Below are 12,523 nucleotides of genomic sequence, written 5' to 3' on the forward strand. Positions count from 1 at the left end.
TTTTAGCTATCAATATTTTAAAAATAATTTTAATGAGTATATTTAAGAATTTGTCAGTCCTTAATTGCAGTAAAAAATAATAAAGTAAAACAAAAATATCATTTTTACATAGGTTAAAAAAAAACAAAAAAAACATTTGTATCAATTCCTCACAAAAGTATCATTTTCTTACAGTGAGGGGAAGGAGGAAAATAACATATCTTTTGAAATTTATACACAAAAATAACAATATCCAAACTGCCAACTTTTCCAGAAAATCTTTTTGTTACATTTAACGAGGTTGCAAAAATTTTTCATTTATGCTTGATTTCTGTTTTAACAAATATGATTCAATATATTTTTTAAAACTATCATTACATTTAAACAGCTTAAATATACATACTCCTTATTTTATTTTGTTTTGAGTGACGGTGAAAAGTGAATTTATTATTTGTCTACAATATTACTTCAATAATTATTTTACTACCACTAGAAAACAACTTTTTATGAAATGCTAAAATGTTTGCAAGCATGCAAAATTAATATTCTGAACCTATTTCATTAAGAGGAATTTAGAACACTTATTAATACACATTTAGAACATAAATTAATAATTCATAAATTATAAAAGAGTCATTATCTCACAATGAGAGAATGATAAGTAAAGGAGTGAAAAACTGAGCACTATTTACTTCTTAATTTTATTCCCAGAAGAATAATTCCTTAACTATTCCATTAGAGAAAACACTTATTAATACGTTTTTAGAAAATAAATTAACTTTATAAATTTAATCTCACTCATCTAATTTGCTTATTCAGTTTCCTTTTTACATGCAGTGGAGCTCCTCCCAATTTACTCAAATTTGTTTTGCAGTTTCATCAGAACATGTTCTTAAAACATGAACATGATTTTTACTTAAACAATGCCAGTCATCTGAAACAGTTTGAACTGTTATGAGGGAGGGAATGATATGAATAATCAATTTCAAACTTTTTCGCTAAATAAAGAACCCATTTATAAAGACCAAAAAAACTAACTTAATACATAGAGACAACACTACAAGGGTTAATTTTAATAGATAAAAATTGAGTATATGTATTTCAGAGAGAAATAACTTTTTTTGTATTTGTAAGAGTTGAAATGTAATGAGATTTTATAAGTTTAAAACTTAATAAAAATATTTATTTGAAATAATACTCCAAACCTATGAGATAATATACTAAAGGCATTTTCAAACTATATATTGAATAAATAAATTATTCACTTTTCTCAAAAAGAAACTGAAATACCTATCATTTACAATTGTTTTGCCTATTTGCGGAGAATTACCCTCGGCATTTTCACGATTTCAGCATTGAGCTGTGTAAAAAATATATATTACATTATGTTATATCTTAGTTTTTGTAGCTCATTATTCAAAAAGCGTTGTGCGTACAACAAGACGGCCACCTTCAATACATTTTCCAGTTGACTTTTTCCTTAAATATTCTTCTATATAACAATAATTATGCCTTGTTACTAAAAAGCCATGATTTAATCACATTTTTACTTTAATAAAGCTGATGATGATTAGAAAATTTTAGAAAATTCACACAAAAAATTTATGTATTACAGAATATATCAAAACATGTGTTAATAGTATGATCTGGAAAGAAATGACAAAATAAGAGAGATTGAAGAACAACTCTCTCTGGTTACAAAATGGGATGACAAATATGACCAAAGAGCAACTACAAAATACAACCATGCAGTTCATATACCGACCTTCCCTGATATATCAGATGGTGGGGCATTACGCAACTGCTGCAACTGCAGGAAATTTTGGGGCTTCAGAAGAGAGAAAGAACAGCCACAAGAAAGATCAAAGGTAAGCATGCAGACAAAAAGTTTACAAAGAAAGGCATTATTGACATATTGAAAAAATAAAGCAATTTAAACATGCTTGTACATACATGCAAATGCAATAATTATACTAATTTAAACATATAGAGATTTGAGACTTTCTTGAAAAATATTCTATAGCATAAAAAAATATTCTATAGCATAAAAAAATATTCTATAGAGTTTTTAAAATATTTCAAAATAATCTTTTTAAAGTATGCATTTTTCATATACTCTTTTTTCAGAGCTAACATGATAACATGAACATAGTTTTTTGACAAAGCTAATGGAAAGTTTTGATCACTGTATAAATTTTCTTTTAAAGTTATCTTTATCGTTATCAAGAATACAGTGTTATTTATAAATATTTTAATTATGAAAAACATAGAGCAATCCTTCAAGTGCCAGTTGTTAGTCAAGAAATTCAGAGACCACCAGCACATGGGTAGCAACATCAGTTAGTTTGGCACGCTAGATCCCTTTTCTTATACTAGAAAATTGGTTCAGCATACACATTCACAATCCGGATTTAAAGAAGAAATGTTTTTCTAATTATTGGTAAAGATATTAAATATTTTTATTCAGTTAAATGATGCAGTGATTAGGTTATAATTAAGTACAAATTTAACAATTTAATAAAAAAATTAAAAAAAAAAAAAAAAAAGCTTTTCAAGTACAACTAGTTTTATTTAGAGCAATCCTTAAAAACCACAGAATTAATAACATTATTATGATGAATCACACAAAATAAATTAAAAAAGAAAGGAGATTCCCAATCCTTGAAAATACTTTATTAAATGTACTTTAGAAACTGCGTGTGGTGTTAGATGAATTCTCAATTTTAGTGTGGTCTAGTTCTTATTTTTGATCATTTCGGCAGACCTGTTTAATGGGCATATTGAATGAAGGAACCAATTGTTCCTACATCTGTAGGACATACATGAAAGTATTAAATTGAAAAACAAAACAAAAATATTCCATTACTAAAAATACTAAAAAAAAAAGTTTACAAATCAAATAAATGATTTACAATATTCCTATTCCTACAATATCACAATATTCCTTAATACTAGTGCACTAGTAGACAAATAAAAACAAAAATAAGAATATTGTTGCCAATCATTAAAGGAGGTGGGAAAAAACTCTAAGCCTGTTGTATAACATATAAAAAAAATTTAGTGCAAATACTACTACTAACATTCAGAGAAAATTTATATGAAATATTAAGCCGAAAAATCAAGCAACAACAAGCTTAAACAAATTTGAAATTCACAAATATTCATTTTTATTTGAGCATGTGGAAACGTAACATTTACTCATGTATATTCTTGAATGCATGCCAATTACTCTTTTATGGCCAATTACTCTTTTTTTTTTTTTTTTCAAAATAAAGAAACTGCATTAACTGAGCAACTCATAAGCACATTATTAACTTTTAAAATAAACAATTTTTTAAAGATAATCAATTTTAATACATTTGAAGAGTCAGTTGTCGACATGTTCTTATACTTTTAGTATTAAAAAAATATGAAAAATTTTTTCTAGAAAATCTAACATTAAAAAAAAATCCAGCTACTTTTGTGTTTTACATAGGGTGCATAGCCAAATCTTTAACCAAAAAAATAAACATCTTTCAAGCATTCAAAAAATATATTCACTAAATGCAAAGATATTTGCATTTGTGAATTTTATGAATATTTACATTATGACTTAACAAAATCATAACAAAACAACAAGCTTCTGATGAAGAACTCTATTTTTTTATTACATTAGCAACTCCATTTTTTATTATATCAGCCACCATAACATTTTGTGCACAATTTTACACGGATTCCGTACTGAGAAGCTCATTCTATTTTTAAAATTAATAATTATTTTTTCAATTATGCAAAAAAAGATAATTTTAATGCAAAATTACAATTAGTTTAACCAGAAAAAGGAAAAGTTTAGAAATAATTACCAAGTGTATTTTTCAGATTTAAATAAAAATTACTTATAAATGTAAACTCATCTAAATCATTTACAAGATTAATATTATTGATCATACTGATTTGACGAAGATGTGTAGAGAATTAATCACACTAAGAAAATTTTAATAAATTAATATTACAAACAAAAATTAAAGAATGGCACTCAAAAAAAAAATTTTTTTAATTTGTAATTTGATTCAGTATTTTTTAAATTGAATGATTAAAAAGTTTTTCAATAATTTCGAACTGAAAATATAATAAATATTGAAGTTAAACTTTTCTGACGCAAGCAAATTATTATTTGGTATATTCATTACGTTCAGCGAATCTGAAAATATTAAGTTTTTAATTTCAATTATTTTTAAATGAAATGATAAAGAGAGGAGTTAAAAGTTATTTGAAAAGACAAAGTTGAACAATATAAGATTTTTTATTGTCTTTGCTGAATATTAAAACAGTGAAAAACTTCTAATTTCCTACTTTATTTAAAATCTTGCTACTAAAAATTATTGAGGTTTTTTTTTGTGTGCCATAAAATAAAACTATAGGGCATTGAAAATTTTAGTAACAAATTAGTGAAATAACACTACAATATAAAAAAAAAAACTTTATACACTTAGGAGATTGTTCCTACGGAAAAACTCCCGCAATTAATAAATCTCAGTAGTTTTTATCTTTTATTAAATTAAATGAATAGATGGGAGACAAAAAATTTCGTAATGATGAAGATTGGTGATTGTCGACAGCTTTGAACCTGCATGAAAGTAAGTAATTAGTGAATGATTCCTAAGTCATGTCCAAGGATTGTGGTACTGATCGAACAGAGCAAGAATGTCATCGGCTTGCAAGTGATGAAGACAATGAGCTTCACCAGCAAAGAAAACGAGAGAAGTAAAATTTTGTTTTGCTAATGTTGAAATATTGGGCAGTGGGCAATTGGTCCCCATGATCATAAAAATTTTAAAGATTTTCTGTTCCATTTCAGAGGGCGCCAGAAGAGGCTTGAAATCGAGAATCTCTCGCAAAAAGCTGCATGTGTAAATGCAAGAATCCTTTCCACTGAAACCAGCATGTGGACCCACCAGTAATTCCTCCAACATGTAAAATAATTGGCTCTTTTGTATGCTACGGTCCAACGACATGCCAAAGTGGTTTGTGGAATAAAATGTCACCGATATAAACGAATATCAAACATAACAGGGTTGTCACACAAATCTGGGAGAAAAACATGTGTTTTCCCAGTACGTATTATACACAATATATTAAGAGGAAAAAAACTATCACTGTGCTCGCGTCTGAGCTATATTATGCTAACTATACTAGTTTTAATTGCTGGAAAACTTGAAGAAATAAGGAACAGCTTAAACTACTTTAAACAAATAATGCTTATAACAAATAATGCTATAGTAAATGAAACAGTTTAGTGTAGCAGAAATATCATCCTTAAATATCCCATAGAATGCGCTTTGAGTGACCACTTTTTAAAAAGACTAAAATAAAATTCCCTGTATTGTAAGGAAAAACTAAACATTCCCTGTTAATTTAGGTCATTTTTAAATTCCCTGTATTTTCCAGGTTTTCTCTGTGAAGTGGCAGCCTTGAATAAGCACCTTCAAGTACTTTTTAAAAACTCTATGCACCCTGTTTATAAAAACTATTAAAATTTACTCATACTGGACTGCAGCTATGGGAAGAACATGGGTAGCGTATGAACAAGAAAGCAAAATGTGAAGTCAACAAAGTGCATGCATAGCAGCGATTAATACAAATAAAGCATAACAGTTAACAGAGTTTTAAGAGAAATTAAATACAAAAAAATCAATCACACAAAAAAATTCTAAACATGAAAGTGGTTGTCAAATGGGAGTATAGCATGCCAAAATACAAAAGATTATAACATTACCAGTTGTTTTCCTGTCCAATCAAATTCCGCATCATCAACATATTTCTTCTTATCAAAGAGATCTTGGAATAATTTTCTTAAATAGTCATAGTCTGGAGTTTCAAAGAAATCCAGTCTCCTTACATAATGCAAGTAAGTAGACATTTCATCTTAAATAAAAATTATAGTGCATTGATTTTTAAAAAAAACATTTCAAAACAAAGACAAGTGATACAAGACAATTACAATCAAAATATTCAAATCTAAAAGACAGTCACTTATGGAGAAAACATTTCAAATTAAAAGTTTATTACAGGGTATCTGCCACATTTTTGATTTTCAAACTCGTGACTTTCCACGACTAATTCCAAGAAATTGTCACGACTTAATAAAGTTACTATTTTCTCCAACAAAAACAACAATAAATTTAAAAAGGCATTATAATAACATTAATTGAAATGATAGGTAAAGCCAAAACTGTTGTACTCTACAACTTCATATTTATAGATTTTAAATTTAGAAAGCAGAGTAAAAAAAGAGTTGAAGCAATAAAATAGCAGAAAAAAATACAAAAAAAAAAAAAAAAAAATATTCTGCAGAATTGTATTCTAAAGATACTTTTCTTGTTCATCGAAGGTAAGAAATACTCCTGACTTTTCTGTTCTCATTTCGGAATAAAAAAAATTCGCTGATGACTGGCTTGCTTCATCTAGAATTTGAATGATACAAACATTTTATAATTTAATAAAATATGACTGTGAGTGGGAATTTTGTTACAAATTCAGTTACTCAGAATACAATGAAATTGGAAGTAAGGGGTAAATTCTATTTTACAGGGTTCATACAGAGATCAGAAGAAGAAATCCAAGGAGTCCAAAATTTAAAAACATTGCGTAAAAGATAACTAGACAGTTTTTTTTTTTTTTTTTTTTTTTTTTTTTTTTAAATCAAAAAGCAGTTGCTAAAAAGAACTTGCAAAAATGTATATTTTGCATAAGATATTTTTTCTAGCCCTTTTGAAATAAATTTTGACTTTGTCAAACCTCATCAAGAAAAATAAATAAAGTTATCACTTTCACACATAAACATTTTTTCCAGCTTCAAATATTTTAATCAATCTTGTTAAAGTACATAGTACAGATGTTAAAGATTAACAAAAAAACCTACCAATCTTATATTTTTAAACTTGAATACATAAGAAAATCTAAGGCAATTCATCTATAAAAATAAAAAAAATCACAGTAAATCATTAATTAAGTCTGCTTGTAACATGTAAAATTATTTGCTGTTATTTTTTTCTTCAACTCTTGCAATTCAATTTCTTTTCTTTTAAAGTTTTTCCTAAACTATTAGATTTTGACAGCTAAGTTATATTGTTTCGTTTCCCCTCATGGGCAGCAAATTCATCAGCAGACTTAGTAAGTTCATCTATGCAACACAATAATCTAAGGAGTTTCTAAGGACTAATTTGGAAATCTAAGTAGTTCCAAGTACTCTTTGGAGATCTTTTTATTTCCAAGGAGTATAAGGAGTCTGTACGAACCCTGATTTTAAAATTTTGATTTTTGAGCGACCTAAATCCATGATTTTCCATTATTTATTTTTTTAAAAAATAGATAAAATCATGACAAATTTTGTTCAATACCGAAATTCATGACTTTCCAGGTGTGCAGATACACAGTTATTACAAATAAAACATAAAATCCTAAAAGCCAATAAATTACAATCTGAAACCACTAACTTTAAGCTAAAAAACAATTATGTAGGCAACATTTGAGCTAAACAATTATGAAGGGAACATTTGAGCTTAAAAGAAAATTACAATGAAAATATTTATATCTAAGAAAGGAAAACAATTAATAGCAAAAAATGTATTTTGAACTAGAAAACAAATACAAATAAAACATTAACTAAAAGACAATTAGAAAGAAAACAAAGAAAATGTGAAACTAAAAGATAATTAAAAAGAAAAAAAAACATTTTAATCCACAAAACAAAAAAATTTTAACCTTAAAGATAATTATAAATATTAAATTTCAACTTAAATGAAAATTAAAAGGAAAACATTTTTAACTTCAAAAAACATTAATCCATAACAATTAAAACATTAACTAAAAGACTAATAAAAGGAAAACATTTTTAACTAAAAGAAAAATACGAAGAGAACATGTATCTGAAAGACAATTATGAAGAAAAAACATTCCTATCTACATAATTTCAACCTAAAAGACACTTATAAAGGTAATAAAAGAAAACTACAATGAAAACGTTAACTAAAAAATAATAATTAACTAAACATTTCTGACTTATAAGACAATTAGAAAGAAAGCATTTGAAATTAATAGACAATTTCAAACTAAGAGGTAAGGAAAAAAATTATTACCTGGATAACCTTCACATAGATTTTCAATAGGCGTAGCTCTTTTCGTATCTCCTATTTTTTGGTATCTTTCTTTGAGAGTGTCTGCTTTGAGACCTTGCCAAGGTAGACTGCCACGAAGGAAATACATGAACATGTGTCCTAGAGCTTCTAAATCATCTCTACGACTTTGCTCTGAAAAATTAATCATGTCTCTTAGGTGTTATTTACAAGAAGCGTTACAAACAGTGACATGCTCCTTTTTTTTAAATAGTAATATGTAGTATGATTAATTTAAAATGCAATTAGTGTGCTGTATATATCATTCATTCAATTATTCTACCATTTAAAAAGTTACAAAACAGAAATTAATCGCTGTTTATTTTCAAAATACTAGTTGTTTTAAAATTCTGTAAATATAATATTTCTTAATTGTTATTCCTTACTTTTCCCAAAAAATAGGGATTTTTCTTAAATTACCCAGATAATATTTAATATTGGATTTTATTAAATAAATAATTTATCATTGAAAATGATATATCATTGAATCAATCAGGGTAAAATAAAATAAGAACATTAATGGGCAGGTTAATATTATAAAACAAACACTTTGCATTTCAAAATAAGGCAGGTTTTATTCTAGACCTTAAAAAGGGCAGTGAGCTACAAACTGAAAAGTTCATTATATTCAAAATACTCAAATTCAAAATTTGTAAGTCCTAATAACTTAGTATTTAAACGATCGTAATTTCTAAAAAAAATATGTGAAAAAAGGAGAAAAAATGATAAATAACTGAACTTTTTCCTGCTTTTACTAAGATTTTTGAGAAATTCCGTGATAATTCCCGGTTTTTCCCTATTGCTCTGTAAGTAATTTTTTTATCCCATTTATCTAAATTTCTTGTATTTCAATAATTATTATGGAAAATTACATTTAAATGGTCACATATTTTCATATAATAGCAAACATTTAAAATTAATAAAGAGAACACAGGCTATTGGGGTAAAATCTGAAGGGAAAAAAATTATAATAATAATTAAAAAAAAAAAAAAAAAGTATTACATGACACAAAAATATTTACCTTTTCCTAAGTGAGTGTTGATGCTCATATACCTAGCTGTGCCAGTAAGACTTTTATGTTCCCTATAAGGTATGTGCTTATTGGTTTCAGGGTCTATATATTCTTTAGCTAAACCAAAATCGATTATATGGATAATGTTATGTTTTTTAGTTGACTGCCTTCCTATTAAGAAATTTTCAGGCTTTACATCTCGGTAAATTAAGTGTTTGGAATGAACATATTCAACACGGTGAAGCTGGAAGGGAAAAAATAGGTTATGAAAAATAATAAAATACTTAGTATCTAATAATAGCAAGGTTCAAACTTTTATATTTAAAAAAAAATTTCATTTACATCAGATTTTTTTGAATTTTTGTTTAGAATTAGTTGATTTTTTTAAAAATATAATTATGATTGAAATATTATTAAAAATAAATCATGTCAATACATTTAAATATATATTTTACTGCATAAAAAATTGTTTTATAATACACAATACATCCAAGAGTCAAATTTAATTAAAATTAAATAGAAATGCATTATGGCCTACTGTAGAACAGACTTATGCAAACTACAAACATCTCTTTCTAATTTAATTTTAGAACTGATAAAATTGTGTTGTTTTAAAAGGTGTAACATAAAATGCAGGTTGACTAAAATTTCTAAAACCATTTTATTAAAAAAAGAAAAAACACACAATTGAAAAAAACGCAAGATGAATTTATCTTTAAACAACTTTTCTTTTATGCCATATAAAGAAGATTTAATAATGTATTAATTTGAGACATAGAAAAATATTTGCTATAAAACAGTATTAAAGAATAAAATACACAGGGTGCGTAGCCAAATCTCTCAACAAAAAATAAGCACCTTTTAAGCACTCAGAAAATATTTTTAAGCACTACATATATTAATAAAATGCAAAATAATTTTCAAAGACTTTACATGATCATGAAAAAAAAACCAGTTTCTGACAAAGAACTCTTTTCTTGGTTATATTAGCCATTAGAAAAAGATCAAGAGGTTTTTTGGCTCGATATCAGAGGGTGGAAAATGTAGCATGAAATTGAGAATATCTTGCAAAATGCAGCAGAGTTGCACATGACAGTAAAAGAACTGAACGTAGCTCAGCAGTAACGCATGTGGACTCGCAAGAATTTAATCAAACATGTAAAATGATTGGCGCCTTCATACACTATGGATCGATGGAAAGCTGAAATAAATTGTGGTTGAATGAATAGTGAAGACGTTGAATTGAAAAGCACGCTTCTGCATAATATGTGGTGAAAATCGACATGGCAAAGAAGAAAAAAAACTCATTTCGGGAGAGGGAAAATTAAGCACTTTTTAAAAACACCCAATGAAAAAGTGCCTTTAAGGGCTTTTAAAAAACAAAAATCGTAAATAAGCACCTTTAAGCACTTTTTAAAAACGCTACACACCATGATACATTAATAATAATAAAATATATTAACAATAATAATAAAATATATTAATAATAATAATAAAAGGAGATTCGTGCATGATTAAAAAAATAGATTTTAAAAAAAAAGTTATCATTTAAAGATAAAATACTTTACAAATACTTGATTCATAGAACCAGGCTTATGATTAAAATAGCTTTAGCTGGCTATATTAAAAAAAACATAAAGAATGTTAAATTACATGTTATAAATCACCCTTGAAATAGTATTAAACAAAATAGCTTGAAACAAATAAAATTGTTACATTTATTCATACTTGGTTGGGTCAAACCAAATAGTTTTTTTAAAAAAATAATGAATATAAACCATAATTCTACCAGAATTTTAGTTTCTTCTGAAAAAAAATGCTTTTCATTAAAAAAATCTTGTTATAAAAATTATGCGATAAAGGTATTTTAAGACAAATTAACAAATTACAAAGAATTCTCATACATTCCTAACATACCAATATGATCTACCTGTTTTTGGAAGTTTTTTAAAATTCATTTAATAAGATGAATTTTAAATATTTTTTAAAGCTCTTTAAAAAGTGCATTATTTTCAAATTTCTCAAGAAATATTAAGACAATTATTTTATAATTTTGGAGGAGTTTAGGTCATGCAATTTATCAAAAGTAAACTATCAATAAAATTTATAGCATTTAGAGGTTTGAGGGACTGACAATAAATTACAAGCGAAAAAGAGTGTTTTCAACACCCTTTGTCAAGAAATATAGCAATAAGCTTGCAAGTTGTACAAATCATTTGATTATTATAAGCTATAACTGCACAAAATTTCTTAAACCTAGCTTGAATATACATGGAAATATAGGCATTTTAATAAATAAAACAACAACAAAAAATTTTGCTTTAAGTTTTTTTATTATAACTGTGGAAATATTCAATAAGCAAAACAAACTTTTTGGAGTAATTTTTAATTAATGACAAAAGTATTTTAAAATGTGAAATTTTTCTTAAAAAAAATTTCATAAGATTTTATTATTTAAAATAGTACTTTTATGCAGCACATGCCCAGTTTTCATCAGCTTCATTTTATTAATCAGTTTATTTATTATTTTATGAATTAAATTTTAAAAATTCTAAAAACGGTTAAATTGTGTAGTTTTAAATGATTGACTTAAAATTAGAGAACATATTTTTATGGCTTTACAGTTTTGATTAATATTCCATAGAAATTATCAAGAAATATTTATTTGAAGTCTCCTTTACATTCCATTTTCACTTAATTCCCTGAAAAATGAAAAACATACATGCATGATGATACTAACCAATTGAATAGCTATCATAAGAACTGTTTTGAGACTAAATTTTCGATCACATAAATCAAACAAATCTTCAAGGCTGGGACCAAGCAGCTCCATCACAAGTGCATTGTATTTGCCACATGGCCCAAAATAAAACACTTTGGGTATACCCTCTGTAAAAGATTAAAAATTCCATATAAAATAGGCTTGGATATATTCTAAAAATAAATTCACATTTTATCTACCTAGAAGAAACCTATTTCTTTCGAGACACTAAAAATGACCAAAAGAACCATTAAGCAATGAAAATTATAATAATAGTTTAAATAAATTTATTAAAATTCCAGAAAATTAAAAAGTTTTTCATATCAACACCTTTTTTAAAAAAATAACTATTTTTCTATTATTTTATTTGATACTTTAATATCTGCTGAGGATGGATTAGGAGAAACATCAGTGTTCAGAATACTGGTTAAATGCATTCCGGGCAGTTGCACTGAACCTTAAAAAAACATTGATGTAGGACATACAGGGCAGTGGAACTTAACTAGACACACTATATATTTTGGACATTTACCAAAGCAACTATGTGATTGTCAACATTCACCAGTGGAAATCAACAACCACCCATACGGTCATTCACAGTGATATGTGTGAAGTAC

General features: G+C 26.4%; 1 protein-coding gene across 3 annotated transcripts in view; it reads right to left on the reverse strand.

The window, feature by feature from the left end:
* Positions 1 to 12,523, reverse strand: part of gish (casein kinase I gish) — a 37,894-nt gene that overhangs the window by 13,112 nt on the left and 12,259 nt on the right. For 2 of the 3 annotated variants that reach the window (XM_016064786.4, XM_016064785.4), the window contains exons 4-7: positions 11,886 to 12,034; positions 9,155 to 9,389; positions 8,097 to 8,267; positions 5,735 to 5,883 (exon numbers count right to left, since the gene is read on the reverse strand). In XM_016064786.4, the coding sequence (XP_015920272.1) occupies positions 5,735 to 5,883; positions 8,097 to 8,267; positions 9,155 to 9,389; positions 11,886 to 12,034 (704 nt within the window). Of the gene's footprint in view, positions 1 to 1,744; positions 1,808 to 5,734; positions 5,884 to 8,096; positions 8,268 to 9,154; positions 9,390 to 11,885; positions 12,035 to 12,523 lie in introns of all 3 variants that reach the window. The other variant, XM_043047081.3, reaches the window with a different exon arrangement.

The sequence above is a fragment of the Parasteatoda tepidariorum genome, chromosome 8 (assembly GCF_982258835.1).
Source record: "Parasteatoda tepidariorum strain Cologne lab strain chromosome 8, Ptep-v5.0, whole genome shotgun sequence".
In the NCBI taxonomy this organism is placed as follows: Eukaryota; Metazoa; Arthropoda; class Arachnida; order Araneae; family Theridiidae; genus Parasteatoda; species Parasteatoda tepidariorum.